The sequence below is a fragment of the Cyrtonyx montezumae genome, unplaced genomic scaffold (assembly GCF_038088225.1).
Source record: "Cyrtonyx montezumae isolate F1298 unplaced genomic scaffold, pur_monq_1.0 scaffold_17, whole genome shotgun sequence".
NCBI lineage: Eukaryota > Metazoa > Chordata > Aves > Galliformes > Odontophoridae > Cyrtonyx > Cyrtonyx montezumae.
Window position 1 is genome coordinate 35,928,595 of NW_027071903.1, and position 14,706 is coordinate 35,943,300.

Sequence of the window (14,706 nt, forward strand, 5' to 3'; positions counted from 1 at the left end):
GGTGGGCACACTGTCCCACCTGGTCCCCTGCCAGCTGTGCCACCAGCTGGGCTCTGACAGAGCCGCTGCTGGGTGCCTGCAGATGGGCAGGATCGGGGCCCTGGCATCGCCCCAGCTGTGCCCCATGGCCCCTCATCCTGTGGCTCTGTGCCCAGGGCTGGGCACACAGAGTGTAGTGCAAAACGAGATGGAGCTCAGGCAGCACCAGCTCCTCGCCTGGCTTTCCTCAAGGGCACCACAGCCCTCCCCACCAGCACCCCGGCAGTAATAATCAGCTCCGGGGGAGGGCACAGAGTGCAGCAGAGGACACAGTGCAGCTTACCGCAGCTTCAGGGCTCCCATGGAGCAGAGGAGTTTGGCACTGCCACCAGTATGCAGGAGCAGGTTTGATCCCATCCCCACAGAGCACCACTCCCCAGCCCCACCGGTGTGAGAAGCACAGACCAGACACAGGCCAGGGCTCTTGGAAACAGACTCACGTTTCCTACAAGCTCCAGGTGAGCTCAGGGTCAAGGTTCACAGCGCCTGCCTGGCCCCTGGTACCTATGTGTTACTGTGCTGTGGTAGCCAGGCACCAGCATGGGCCCCTCTCCAGGGCTCCAGGAGCTCACGTTCCCAGGCAGCTGTGCAAACACAGCAGGGCAGAGTCTGTCCCGCTGCCACGCTGCTCCACTCAGTGCCCAGCCCACGTCCTCTGTGCCCAGCATCCAGTAGCCTCCACGCAGCCCTGCCGCAGCAGTTCACTGAAATCTATCTGAGAACACAGGACTAATAAATAAGAAGGCAGTAGCCTCTGCAGGTCTGGCAGCTCCTGCCCGGCACCGATCGCCTGCTGTGGGCCGTGAGGACAGGTCTCTGTGGGCTGTGCTGGCGCTGCTGCTCCCATGCTGCGCAGCCACTCTGCTTCCATCCCCTCTGACAGGGACTATCCCAGGCGGATGCGGAAAGTGGCGATTTCCATGGGATTCAGGTGGATGTTGGTGCTGTTGGAGGCCGTGCCCAGCGGGTACATCAGGGTCAGCGAGGTGGGCTGCAGGGAGCCTAGCTCCAGCCCCTGGAACAGGCTGCCCAGCGCCAGCTAGGGAGACACGAGTGGGGTGCCACTGATGAGTGGGACGGGGCAGCCCCACACCACACCCACCAGCAGGTGCCCACTCCCACACCCACGGGACCAGGCTGACCCTGCCCAGGTTCTGCCCTTCCTCATCACGGAATACAGCATCCATACAAGGCTCCAGTCCCTCCAACTGTGCATCCCACAGCCCCCCTTGGGCAAGGGGCAGAGCTGGCTGGGAGCTGCACTGTGGGACCTCTGAAGAGCCACCAGTTCTGGGATGTTGGCACTAGGGGTCTGAAGGCCCCTCCTGCCCCAGTCCTGGCTTGGCTGGAGAACAGGATGCTAGAGGCAAGCCTGGTGCCAGGCACAGCAGGGTGTCCCAGCACAGCTCCTACCTGGCCCTGGCTGGTGGTGCAGTTAAATCCCAGATTCTTGGCCTCCAGGCTGCAGTCAAAGCCTTTGCGGTGCAGGATCAGGGCCGCCTCAGCCGAGGGCTGTGAGTCGTCCTGCGGGAGCAGGGGTCAGGCACGGCACTGCCCCCGAGGGAGCACTGCCCCCGAGGGACCCTCACGCAGCACAGGGCCACGACTCACCTCTGCCTGCAGCGTCCGCAAGTTGAGGATGTGGAAGTCGCAGGGGAGGGTTGCAGAGAGGGGTGCGAAGGAGCGCAGGGCCGGCAGGGCTGGCTGCTGGGCCACCGGCAGGACCAGGGCCTCGGCATTCAGGTGCATGGAGGTGAGGTGGCTCAGCAGCGAGGGGAAGCTGACCGGGCGGCTGTCCTGATCCTGAAAGAAGCCAAGTCAGCACTGGCAGTGCAGCTGCAGCACCTGGGCTGAGGGGCTCCCAGCTCCTTAGAGAACCGGTACTCAGAGCCCCCCACCACACACTGCCTCTCCCTCCTCATCACCCGAACGGCTGCCACACCACGCAGCCCTATGGTCGGACTATGAACCGCTACAGGCCTGGCTAGGCTAGTGGCTAGCAGCTAGTGCACGAGACTGGGAGCGACGGCGGGGCCGGGCCGGCCGTTACCTCAGGGCTGCTGGTCCTGGTGCCAGGGAAGCCCAAGGCTTTAAGCATGGAGGCCAGTTTGGAAAAGAAGCCGGAGCTCTGAACGGGTGAAAGGGTGTGAGGACAGAGAGCAACGAGGTGACAGGATGAGAACACTATGATGACCAGTGTGATGACACCACGTCCCCGCAGCGGGACGGACACCCCTGCCCACCCCCCCCACACACCCTGGGCACGACCCCCCCCCCTGCAGCACCAGCAGGGCACCCTGCAGCCAGCCACACACTGGTGCCCGCGCATTCCACACCACTGTGGGATGTGTGCGACAATGCCCGACCCCCACGCCCTGCCCGTGCACCTTGCTGGCGGTGCTGCGGCGCTCCAGGAGGAGGCGGAACCGGTTGCAGGTCCTCTTGTTGTCTTTCAGCCCTTGGCCCAGGCCCCGGTTGTCATCCTGCATGAGGCGCCGGTCCAGGATCACCTCCAGCTGGCCTGCAATCAGCCCACGCTCTGCTCAGCACCGGGCAGCCACCGTGCGTGGCCCCACGCAGCCCCACGCAGCCCCCGCTCACCGCTGCCCAGGCTGGAGACCCCCAGGGCCTGCGCTGTGTGCAGCGTCAGGCGGCTCTGCGTGTCCTGGATGTAGGCCATGGTGGGCATGGGGTAGAAGTTGGCCTGCAGCGGCAGCTTCTGCCGGTACCTGCGGGGCTGGATCTGCCGAGGGTGGGGGCAGGGGGCTCAGTGGCAGGGCACGGTCCCCGTGGGCAGCCCCAGCCCTCCCCAGCCTGCTGGCACACCTGGAAGCCGTTGAGGTCTGTGAAGAAGGTGTCATCGCTCTCGATGTCGGTGCTGAAGCGCAGGGACAGCTCCTTATTGACGTGGTCACGGATGTCCACCAGGAATGACATGTCCAGGGACAGCCCCTCCAGCCCTGCGGGCAGCAGTGAGGGTGGGATCTGTGGGCAGCATCACCCCACACCCTGGACTTCCCTGCACAGCCTCACATCATCTCACCTGGCACATTGTAGAGTCGTACCACGGTCTGGACATGTTGATAGTAGCTGGAGACCTCAGAGAAGAGAGGACCCTCTGTCACTCGCACAATGGGGGGGTCCTTGGGTGCGTAGGGCTGTGAGGAAGGAGGGCTGTGCTGAGCCTGCTGCTCCCAGACTATCTCGCAGCTGTGGGCATGGCTGCCAGCCAGGCTCTCCATGGAGCCCCATACCTTGGCCTCGCCATCAGGCAGGAAGAGATAGGCTCCACTTTTGTCCTTGGAAGTCCGTGTGCCATAGATGAAGAACTCGGTGCTCACCCGCTGCTCCCGCTCCTCCCCAGCACGACGGAGGCTCTGCAGGGTGAGGTGGCACAGCAGTGAGCTGCCCTCGTGTGAGGCAGCACTGAGGCACCCACCCTCCTTTAATCCCCAGACCTGCACCCACCTGCAGCAGACCAGAGCGCCCCGAGAAGCAGCCACGCAGGTGCTGGTTCTCCAGGCAGAAGTCTTCAGGGGCAGCTGGGAAGACGTGCACGGGGATGGTCTCCTGCTTGCGCACCAACACGTCCCGGCCATGCAGGTACAGGCGCACAGAGGACTGCAGCGTGGTGTGGCCATCAAAGGACTTCTGCAGCTGCAGCACACGCAGCCCCAGCGCAGGCAGGCGGACAAGGACAGAGAGCTGCGGGCAGCGGGAGCCCTGAGCCAGCGGCTCCACGGAGGGGACACTCAGCAGGGCAGGGCCCCACGGCAGCAGTGGGCAGCGGGGCACCCCCATACCTGGTAGACATCAGGCACCACCTCGGTGGCAGAGCCCCAGTGTGCAGAGAGCTGGACAGGCAGCGGCTGCCCATCCTCAGACAGCACACACACGTGTGGGGAGTCCACCAGCAGCAGCACCAGGCTCAGGCGTTCCTGCTCCAGCGGGTTGAACACCACCAGGAATCTGTGGGGTGGGGTCACACCAGGACGGCCACGCTCAGCTCACGGCATCCCACGTGCCCCGTGCTCTGCACCACCCACCGGTGCTGTGTGCCCACACCCCCCACCCACAAGACCCAACTCCAGGCAGGAGGACCCAGCCCTACCGCGGTGAGGCCTCCAGTTTGACCACTGTTCTTTCTGGAAGCGAGTCCTGGTTGAGGCGTGTGTCGTCCTGAGGAGAGGCGTGGGTCAGAGCCAGGGCATCCCTGTGACCCCAGCCTGGCTCAGGGACATGACACCTTCCTGGGTCCCCAGCCCGCATCAGGCAGGCACTGCAGCTCACCGCGCTCAGGAAAGGCGTGGCAGGGTCATAGTGGTACACGTCCTTGTCCCCCAGCACCAGGTAATGCGCGGCGTTGATGATGACACGCTTCAGGTTGGTGAGGGAATGCAGCAGCCTGGGGCACAGCACTGGGCAGAGTGAGCCACAACCCACGGGCCCCCATACCCATTCCCAGCCCCACGCCCACCAGCCCCCACCCGAGACAGACCCCGGGGCCGTGCCCTGCCTCCCGCACGCACCGCACTCCGTAGTCGACCACCACGGCCTCCTTGGCAGTGCCGGTGATGGCGTCGTGGTGCTGGAAGAGCCCCAGGTTGCGGCGGGCGCTGCTCAGCAGGCCGTAGTCGGACAGCGGGTAGCGGCGGTCGGCGCCAGCACGGCGCACGTGGGCCAACGCCAGGCTGAACAGGAGCTCTGCCCCCCTGCGCAGCGACAGGGTCAGCCCCCGCCCTGCCCCCGCCCCAGCCCCCACCCCGGCCCCCCGCGGCCCCTCACCGGAGGTGGGCCTCCAGCACGCGGTCCAGACTCTTGTAGAAGGGCCGGGAGGTGAAGTAGCCTGTCCAGTAATGGTCCTCCCGGTCCGCGTAGGAGAAGAAATCCCCGCTCAGCACGGGGAACCCGGGCGGCCTCATCCCCGGCACGATGCCCACCTTCTTGTACAGGGCATCGAAGTAGTCAGACAGCGTCCCAAACTGCGCCTGCGGGACGGCACGCAGCTCTGAGCGTGACGCAGAGCTGCGGGGCCCCTCCCGCTGCTCACCCTCTGCCTGCACTCCCCAGCACACTGCTCCCCGGCCCCCCTGCACCTGCCTGCACGCGGAGCTGGGGCTGGGCGTTGAGGAAGTCGAAGATGCGCTGGTAGTTGAGGAACTGAGCGTCCCACTCCTGCGGCTTGTCGTAGCGGAAATCATCGCCCAGGGGCACCAGCAGCACCTTGCTGCGGTACAGCTTGGACTTCTTGCGGTACTGGTCCAGCAGGAGCTGGGCTCTGCCGTGGGGTCGGGGCATGAGGCCGGCTGCGGCAGCAGGAGCTGGGCTCAGTGCTGCTCAGCCCTGCACTCACAGCACTCACCGCTCCGCCACGTTGGCCTCGGTGATGGCGCGGGGCGGCACCTTCCAGGGACAGTTGATGCGGCCGCCCGGCAGGCGCTTGAAGTCGAACTGGCAGCAGATCTTGGGGTCTGGCCCGCAGGTGTGGGGTATGTCGTAGCTGTAGAAGGGCATCATGTGGCAGAAGATGTCGGTGCTGGAGTCGGGGTCTGCGGGACCAAGGGCACACAGGCATCGGCAAAGGCTCTCCCTCTGCTGTCCCCGAGCAGAGAACCCAGAACACACGGAGTGGGGGCACGGCAGATCTGGCACACAAGATCTGGCACCAGGCAATGGCACATTCACATGTCACCTTGGGGCCATCCTGCAGAGCAAAACCACTGAAGGGCAGAGCCCTTGCTGCCCTGCATTCTTTTCCCCATCCACACAGGACCAGCAGTCGCCGGCTTTTCCCAGCTGCCACCACTCCTGATCTCCCCCCAGCACAGCTGCCCCCCCGCAGCCCCTCACCCCATGTCTGTCTCCACATGAACTCCAGGTTCTGGGTGGCAGCAAAGTGCTTCTTGATGGTGTAGTGCACACGCTGGATGACCATGCCTGTCAGGTTGGAGCGCTTCAGCAGGTAAGGCATGGTGGAGCTGTACCCAAAGGGGTCGACGGCCCAGCCTGAGCGCGGTGTCACTCCTGGGGGACAGGGACCATCAGCACCCCTCATGGGCAGTCCCCCCCCAGCACCCCGCTCCTCCAGCCCTGCGTGCCACTCGGCTCTCACCAATGTTCTTCTCCAGCCACTGGTGCCCCTCGATCAGCTGGTCGATCATGGCAAAGTAGTGGGAATTCGCCTCATCCGGCATCACCCAGCCGCCCGTCACCATCTCCAGCTGCCCATTTCCCACCAGCCTGCAAAGGACACCCAGGGACACGGTCAGCACTGCATCACCCATGGCAGAGCCCTCCTCCGGGCACAGACTGGGAGTGTGGGCCCTACCTCCGCACTGCAGCCCGCTTCTGGGCACTGATGTTATCCCACCACTTGGAGAAGAAGGAGATCTCAGACCAGATGAAGCGTCGGCGCGGGTCCTCCTGCATCTTCAGCACCATGCTGTTGAGGATGTGCTGTGTCTGGTCATAGTAGTACTTGTCAAAGGTCTTGATCCAGCCTGCCAGCACAAGGGGGTGGTCACAGGGGGACAATCAGGCAGGGCAGGCCCTGGGATGGCTCTCCCCCTCTGCCCACCGTTGCCCCACTTCTCACCGGGGTCATTGTGGGAGTGTGGGACCACGAACACCTGCAGGGGCTCAGTGTCCCACTCACTGGGCTCGTAGGTGATGTCGAAGCCCTGCTTCCACACACCGCCATCCTGATTGTCGAAGGGCAGCAGGGAGTACACGGCCATCATCTGCCGGGGAGGAGAGCTCAGGAGGGGGCACAGCCCCCAGCAGCGTGCGGCCCCCGGGCCCTTCACTCCCCACGTGGAGCTCTGGGGAACCCAAACCCGGCCCTCACCTGCAGGTCGGGGCTCTCGCCCTTCCCCCCCAGGGCAAACTGGCAGTCCTGCGGGGACACGGCGAGGAAGCTGGGGCGGTTCTCGGGGGGCAGTGCCCAGGAGGCGTTGTCGCGGCGCGGCGGCGCGGGCTGCCCGTCGGCATGGGCCGTCAGCTCCAGCACCGAGTCCTTGATGTGGCTGATGATCTCGTGGTTCTCCTCCAGCAGCTGCTCCAGCTGCTCGATGCGGTTCTGCAGCACCGAGATCTGGCTCTGCGGACGCGAGGGCCGCAGTCAGCGCGGTGCTGTGCCCCGGGGCTCCCCGGCCCGGCCCGGCCCGGCCCGGCCCGGCCGCCCGCAGCCCCGCGCCCGCTCACCCGGGGGAAGTTCCCCCCGCTCTGGTGCCGCGCGGGGTCGTGCTGCACGCGGTCCAGCATCAGGTAGAGGGAGAAGACGGCCACGCAGAAGATGGCAGCTCCACACACTGTCACCTGCTTCTTCAGCTTCATCCCGCAGCGCCGCGGGGCGGACCTGGAGCGGGGAGAGGGCGCGGGGGCAGCCCCGGCTCCGAACGCGTCCGTGCCCACGGCCCCGCCCGCCGGGACTGCCCCCCCCACCCCCCCCGCGCCCTTCGCTCGGCCCGATCCGGGGTATTTATAGCGCCTGGAGCCGCGCCGAGGGCACAGCGCGGCCTCTGCCCGGGGCCGGACCGCAGCACGCGGCAGCGGATGGGGGGGGGCAGGGAGCGGGGAGAGCCCGGGGCCGTGCCCGGAGGGGGGGGCCGCGGAGCCCGGAGCAGGCCGGGGCCGGGAGAGAGAGCGGGGGGAGCGGGAGTCCCGCAGCAGCGATGGAGAGGAAAGGCGGGGGAGAGGGAGAGAGGGGGCGGAACGGGACGGAGCCGTCCGGCGCGGCCCTCCCCTCCACCCCACGCTTACCCTGCGCGGCTCCGCGGCCCAACCCCGTCCTCACATCGCGCCCGGCCTCCGCCGGCTGCGGCGGCAGCGATGGGCCGAGCCCCGCCCGCCGCCCCGCCCCCCCGCACGGCCCCGGGCACGGCCCCCGCCTGCCGGGACGCGGCGCTGCGGCCCCGACGGCGCCGGAGCTCGGAGCCGTGCCGGAGCCGTACCGGAGCCGTGCCGGGGCCGTGCCGGGGCCGTGCCGGGGCCGTGCCGGGGCCGTGCCGGAGCCGTCCCACCGCGCTCGTGTCGCGTCGCCCCGCCCGGCGGAGCCCACGACACACGCAGCGCTGCAGAGCCGAATTTTATTTCGCAGGAGCGCACCCGCGCACCTCCGCGCCTGCGGCCCCGCCGCCCTCCGGCCCCTCCGCCCGGGCGGGCGCAGCCGCTCAGCGGTGCCGCTTGCGGATGGCGATGAGCTCCTGGTGGACGGCGCCGAAGCTCGGCCGCCTGCGGGGATCGTACTCCCAGCAGCGCTGCATCAGGCGGTACACGTCCTCGGGGCACTGCTCGGGGGGCTCCAGCCGCACTCCTGCGGGCAGCGGGGACGGACGGGGCGGACGGACAATCGGGCGGTCCCGTCGGGGACGGCTCGAGGTCCCCCGGCCCCGCTGCCCGCTCACCCTGCTCGACGGCCTCGCGCGTCTGCTGGTTGCTGAGGTTGGCGTAGGGCACGGCGCCCAGGCTGAACGCCTCCCACAGCAGGATCCCGAAGCTCCACACGTCGCTCTCCGAGCTGTACCGGCCTGGGGATGCGGTGGGCAGCGGGGGACAGTGACACCGCCGCCGGGTGGGAGCCCCTCTCCCGGCCGCCCACCTCGGAGAGCGGAATGCTGCTGCCCCAGCTCGGGCATTCCACGGCACAGCCCCCCCGGCTCCCTCCCCGTTGCCATGAAGGTCCCAGGCTGTGCCCGTGCCACCTCGTACCATAATTCAGAGCCTCAGGGGCAGTCCACTTCACGGGGATCTGCTTCATGCCCCCCGTGGAGGCATAGATACCATCCTCCTCCTGCCGTGACATCCCGAAGTCGCTGATTTTCAGGGTGTTCTTCTCTGTCACCAGGCAGTTGCGGGCAGCCAGGTCCCTGGGGGGCTCGGGGCCATCAGCTGTGCACCCATTAAAGGGGTCCTGTCTCCACTGCCCCCAGCCCACCTGTGTATGCAGTGCTTGCTCTCCAGGTACTCCATTCCCGCCGCGGCGTTCTCCGTCATCTTGATCAGCTCCTTCACCTTCAGGTGGGGCCCCTCGCTGCGCAGGAAGCTCAGGAAGTCCCCTCCTGCAGTGCAGAGCGTGGAGCTGGTGGGCGGCTGCCCCAGAGCACCGCGGTGAGCAAGGTGGTGAGCGCTCACTCACGCACACCGGGGCTGCAGGACTCACCCTGCACCAGCTCCATGACGATGTAAATGGGCTGCTTCTGGGTGCAGACCCCGATGAGCCGAACGATGTTGGGGTGGTTGTACTGCTTGAGGATCCTGCGGGGACAGCAAACGGCACTGCGAGCAGGCGGGGGCCCAACAGCCCCCAGCACAGCCGCCTCTGTGCTGCCCCGGGGACACGGCCCTCAGCCCCAGCACCGCCGCATCCCAGTGGGTTTGAGCAGCCCCAGGTCCGCAGGACCCCACAGATGGGCCGGGGCGGCGGGGCAGCCTCACGGACCTGGCTTCCTGCAGGAACTTGGCCTTCAGCTCGGGCGGCAGCGTTTCCCGGCAGGATTTCACCGCCACGGGGGTGTTGTCAGCACGCAGGCGGCCGCTGAACACCTCCCCGAAGTTCCCCTGCAGGGGACGCACGGAGCTGCTGACCGAGCTGCCGGCGCGGCCCTGTACCGCCGCCGGACCGAGCACCCGACTCACCCGGCCAATGCGCTCCCCCAGCAGCACGTCCTCGTGGTTGAGCACCCACTTGTCCTGCGGGCAGCGGACCCGAGGTCGGTGAGCGGCCCCCAGCTCCAGCAGCGCGGCCCCTGCCCTGTAGCTCCCCCCCCCACGCAGCGATGTCACGGACGGAGGCGGGACCCGGGGCCGTGCTGTGCGTGGGGCTCCCGCCGCCTCCCGCTGCACATCCTCACCTTGAGCACGGCTCTGGACAGGACGACGCCGCTCTTGCGGGTGATGGGCTGCTGGCTCTGCAGCAGGTGGTCGATGAGCAGCGGGATGGTGGGAAAGCCGTCGCCCTCCAGGCGGTACAGGTTCTGCGGGGAGGGAACACTGCGGGGCCGCACTGCGTGCACCCGTGGAGGGATGCACGCGTGGGGGATTGCATGCCTGGGGTGTGTGGAGGCATGGGCTGCATGCGTGAGGCTGCACACGGGCGCATGGCACAAGCTTGTGTTCACAGGCACAACGCAGGCTCACACCCTGTGCTCCAGGTTTGGTCGGTGCAAGGACACCCACAGTCACAGTCACACGCACACATCCCGTACTCTGACACCAGGGTCACCCCCCGGGGCTGCACACACACAGGGCAGAGCTCGAGTGCCCACCTGCTGCCAGGCCTCCCCGGTGCCTCGGTCACTCACATCAGCAGCCTGGATGATGAAGTGCCGGGGCTGCCCGTCCCACAGCACGCTGAGCACATACTCCTGCTTCCCCTGGCTCTCCCGCACCAGGAAATCCCCGCTGCAGCTCAGCAGCTCCTGCACCTCCGAGCGTGGGATGGCCCCGTGGTACCAGGCCTGCTGGCACAGCGGCTTCTGCACCTCCGGGATGAGGGGCACGGGAGGTGGCAGCTGGGCAAAGATGAGGTGAGCCCCGCCGTGCCCCCAGGTCCTGCATCAGTGCAGGGGTAGGGGCAGCAGGGCAGAGGAAATGCTGCAGGGCAGGGAGTGGGGCTGGAGAGCAATGGAAGCAGGGCTGCAGGGCAGGAGAGGAGGGGCAGTGGGTGCTTAGGGGCCGGGAGGCTCAGCAGGGCAGGGTCAGAGTGCCTGCAGATGCCCATGGCCTCACCGAGAACCTGGGACTGAAGATGCCCGAGATGTGGTTCTTGATGGTCTCCAGAGCAGTCACCCCACTGCGCTCCTGCTCCTGGGGGAAGACCATGCTCTGACTCCCAGAGGAACCCTGTGTGGAGCCACCGGAGCCCAGCCTGCCCCGGCCCTGTGGTTCTGGTGGCTGTGGGGGGGACTCACCGTGGAGGACACCGACTGCCGGTCCTCCTGCAGGGGCAAGGCGGGCAGGGGCTCCCCGGAGCCCAGCTCTGCCAGCTTGTTGGCCAGCACATCCCGCTGTGCCTGCAGTTTGGTCTGGGCACAAAGGCAGCCCTGCAGCTGCTGCTGGGCCTCCTGCAGCCCCTGGCGCTTACCCAGCAAGTGCACCCTGTGGGTGGGACGCTGCGAGCTCACTCCCTGCCCACCCAGCCCCAGCACAGCCCTGCCACCCACTGCACCTCACCGCTCCCCCGGGCCCAGTGCCAGCTCCTCGCCCCGGAGCTCAGCCTGCAGCTCCCACACCCGCTGCTCCTTGCTGCTCACTGCCTCCCTGCTGGCCGACAGCTCCTCCTCGATGGATGTCAGGCTGCAAGGACATGGGTGCCGGGTGGGTGCTGAGCCATGTTCCTGCCAGCCCTCCTACCCATGGCCAGGCCCCACTCACGAGTGCTGCACGCTCTCGATGGTCAGCTCATTCAGCTGCAGCTCCCCCGGCTCCAGGCTCTCTGTCTCCTCCAGCAAGCTCTCATCAAAGGTCACGGCTGGTGGAACTTCATAGTCGTACCTGCGGGACCCGGCGCAGCACTGACGCTTCCTCTGCTGCACCCACGTGCTGCACCACGCTCACAGCCACTCCGCTGTACCTGTGGCACTGGACAAAGCTGCTGTACTCGGTGGTGGGGTCGATCATCTCGATGGCGTGGGCGATCTCCTGGTGGATGGCCAGCACGTCTGCCTGCACCAGGCTGCTGATGCTGTAGTACTCCCCGAGGATCTCCTTCCTGCAGGGATGCATGTGCTGGGAGCTGCCACCCTCCATGGACCTGCAGCACCTGGGATGGCTGCTCCTGGGGTGCCCACAGCCCCATGACGGCTCTGATGCCAGGGAAAGGGCGTGCATGGGGCAGGCAATGGGGTGACAACAGTGCCTGAGGCTGAGGGCACATCTCCAGTTCTTGAGGGCAACAAGGGTGCAGGAAGAGAGCGGCTGCCAGGGAGGCAGAGGGCTGCAGGGCTCTTACAGAATGAGGACCATCTCCTGCTGCAGGCTGTAGAGGGACTCGTGCAGGGTGGGCAGTGCACGCTGGTAGTGGTGCTGGTGGTGCAGCGCGGCCGCCTGCACAGCCAGCACGTACTGGTTGTGCAGGGCATGGAGCTTCCAGAGGCTGCGCACGTACTTTTCCTTTGCCTTTTCCCGCTCCTTGTCTGCAGGGAAACGCCGTGGGAGACACCCACCCCACAGCACCGCTGCTCCCGCTGCATCCCCAGGGCCGTGCCATGGGTCCCGTAGGGCTGCGGGGGGTCCAGGAGTCCCCAGCATGCTGGTGGGGCTCAAGGGGCGCCGGTAGGGGCACAGCAAAGCACGGCAGGGGGTGCATGGGGATGGGGCTGGCACCCACCTTTGCTGGCCTCCTGGAACTTGCGCTTGGCCTGGGTGCTGTCACGCACCAGGCTGCGGTACTGTGCCTTCAGCTTCTCCATATCCTGCTGCGTGGTCTGCAGAGGAGGGGCTGTCAGTAGAGCGGGTTCAGGGTGAGGGCTGAGCCCCCCGCCGCCCACAGGGCCCTACCCGGGCGTAGTCCTGGCTGAGCTGCTGCCACTGCTCGCTGAAGGCCTTGCGAAGCTGCTGCTTGTCACGGATCAGCACGCTCAGCTTGGCCAGCGGCCCCGCTGCCAGCTCCTCCGCGTGCCGCCGCAGCGTCTGGCTCAGAGTCTCAGTCTGACTTGCCAGGACCCACCACGACTGCAGGACAGGGTGTCAGCGCGGCGTGGGGACGGGCGCCTGCTTGTGCCGGGTCTGGGGGTGCACTGCAGCGTCCCTACCTCCCCGATCTGGCTGCTGTGGTCACTGGCACGAAGCTGCCCCAGGCTCTCCTGCTTCTCCAGCTGAGAGAACATGTGGTGCAGCATCCCCGCGTACTCGCGGTCGCTCTTGGCACGCTGCGACATCCACTTCTTCATCATCTCCAGGAGACGCAGCTCGCTGTCCTGCAGCCGCAGCAGAGCACTGTGCCCCTTCGGGCACCACAGCTCCGGCCCGAAGCCCATGGCACTGTGGTCCAGGTGGGACGGAGCTGCAGAGCAGTGGGGCAGGCTGAGCCGTGGCTCCAAACCCTGCATGGTGCTCAGCTATGGCCAAGTCCCTTTTGCCTCCCGTGGGCTCCCCCATCTCCCCACAGCTGTGCCCCAGCCAGCCCTGGGGCTGCGTTGCTGGGAGACACACCGTGCCCTACACGATCTGCCTTGCAGAACACATTCAAAGCAGCTGGGAGGGCTGCGCGCACCCAGCGCGGAGCAGGAGCTGCCACAGGGACAGTGGCAGGGAGGACAAAGCACAGGGTCAAAAAACCAGCGTCACTTTGCCATGTGACTGAGGGCAGTGGTGCAGTGCCCCCACCACGCCCAGGAGCCCCACCCATGTGGCTCCAGCAGCTCCGACCCCATCCCACTGCAGGAATGCAGGGTCACCCCTGTGCCTATGTCAGAGACAGCCAGGAAGGGAGGGGTACGGGGTGCCAAGCCCTGGGGGAAAGAGCCAATCCTGGAGGTGTCCCTGTGCACGGCCAACGGGAGCCCAGCCATGGCCCTGGGGTGCCCAGCCCTGTGGCAGTGGGGCAGCCAGCAGTGGGACGGTGCTGCAGCCCCGCTCCGCGCAGGGCAACGTGTCCCAGCACAGACCACAACCCAATAGAGGAACAGGACAGCAACCCCCCAGCCCTACAGGAGCACCCCATCCCGTCAGCGTGCCCCTGGGTGGGGTGCCTCCAACCTGTGTGTGCCGCCAGGTTCCCGCTGCAGTGCTGGTGCTGGTGTGTTCCTGGGGCTGGGGCCGGTGCAACTGACCTGACGCAGCTCCGGCACCCAGAGAGGAACAGGAAACCCTGCACTGACCATACAACCATTGCGAGATTTCCTGCGCTTCCTCCCCTCCCTGCCAGGCTGCCGTGCTCGGGGCCAACTCCGTCACACAGCCTCAGTGTGGCTGACAGCCCCCGGCCCCGCTGCCTCTGCTGGCAACCGTGCACCAAGGCCTTTCTCTGCAGGATTCGGCCCTGCAGGAGCCCAGGGCTTTTATGGCTGGGCCAGGCTGCGGTGCACTGCCCTTGTGGACCCTGTCCTCAGCCCGGGCCCCTCAGGGGTTTGACCCTGAAAGGCCCTTTCGTGCCTGTGCCTGCAGCCACTCTCCCTGTCCCTGCTGCAGGGCTGGCAGGGCACTCGGGGCTCTGTGCAGCGCTATGGAGGGGGCCATTCTGTCACCTCCCCTTGAGTGTGGCCCTCAGACACAGCAGCTGATGCATGGGCACCCATGGAGCTGCAGCACAGCGCAGCACCGTACGGCACCCCATGCTGCTGGAGCTCCTGGGCACTGCTGGCACCAGGCAGCCTGGAAACAGCCTTTCTGGCAGCACACTTCAGAGTCAGAGCAGCAGCAGCACAGCTGCTCTGTGCAGTGGCACACACTAACCAGCCTCCAGCCACCGCTGCCTGACCCCAGAGGCCGTCCTGGAATAGTTTTATTTTCTGAGCTGCTGCTCACACAGCAGTGTCCACGTGCACCTTTTGCTCCTTGCACATCTGCAGCGTTTGCACAAGTTTGGTGAGTGCAGTGCCAGCTCACAGCTCATCCTAGCCCTGCGTCGCGTGGCCTCTCCTGGGCACAGCCAGCTGTCCCTGCCGGCACAGGGCTGGCACTGGGGACACCGGGCCCCATGGGGCTGGGGTCTGACTGCTCTGCACT

At 66.8% G+C, this 14,706-nt stretch overlaps 2 protein-coding genes across 3 annotated transcripts; both read right to left on the reverse strand.

Moving 5' to 3' along the window:
- Positions 1-461: 461 nt before the first annotated feature.
- Positions 462-7,511, reverse strand: MAN2A2 (mannosidase alpha class 2A member 2). Its single transcript, XM_065734162.1, has 23 exons — positions 7,243-7,511; positions 6,887-7,138; positions 6,635-6,779; positions 6,368-6,539; positions 6,152-6,279; positions 5,890-6,063; positions 5,402-5,588; positions 5,140-5,317; positions 4,825-5,027; positions 4,569-4,751; positions 4,330-4,444; positions 4,151-4,218; positions 3,843-4,008; positions 3,508-3,744; positions 3,294-3,416; positions 3,083-3,197; positions 2,866-2,999; positions 2,641-2,782; positions 2,427-2,560; positions 2,090-2,167; positions 1,651-1,842; positions 1,453-1,563; positions 462-1,078 (listed from the first exon to the last, which is right to left on the reverse strand). Exons 1-23 carry the CDS (start codon positions 7,372-7,374, stop codon positions 926-928), a joined length of 3,522 nt encoding a protein of 1,173 aa, XP_065590234.1. The 5' UTR covers positions 7,375-7,511; the 3' UTR covers positions 462-925.
- A 611-nt stretch (positions 7,512-8,122) lies between these two features.
- On the reverse strand, positions 8,123-13,817 carry FES (FES proto-oncogene, tyrosine kinase). Of its 2 annotated transcripts, XM_065734163.1 has the most exons (19): positions 13,738-13,817; positions 12,792-13,042; positions 12,538-12,711; positions 12,368-12,464; positions 11,990-12,173; positions 11,612-11,749; positions 11,413-11,532; positions 11,212-11,334; positions 10,950-11,136; positions 10,768-10,845; positions 10,341-10,550; positions 9,891-10,013; positions 9,676-9,729; positions 9,479-9,597; positions 9,200-9,294; positions 8,975-9,098; positions 8,749-8,906; positions 8,445-8,567; positions 8,123-8,353 (listed from the first exon to the last, which is right to left on the reverse strand). In XM_065734163.1, exons 2-19 carry the CDS (start codon positions 13,014-13,016, stop codon positions 8,211-8,213), a joined length of 2,475 nt encoding a protein of 824 aa, XP_065590235.1. In that variant the 5' UTR covers positions 13,017-13,042; positions 13,738-13,817; the 3' UTR covers positions 8,123-8,210. The 2 variants fall into 2 exon arrangements, with proteins under 2 accessions (XP_065590235.1, XP_065590236.1); XM_065734164.1 differs by lacking the exon at positions 9,200-9,294 and having other exon boundaries at positions 8,975-9,082; positions 9,497-9,597.
- Between the last annotated feature and the right edge of the window lie 889 nt (positions 13,818-14,706).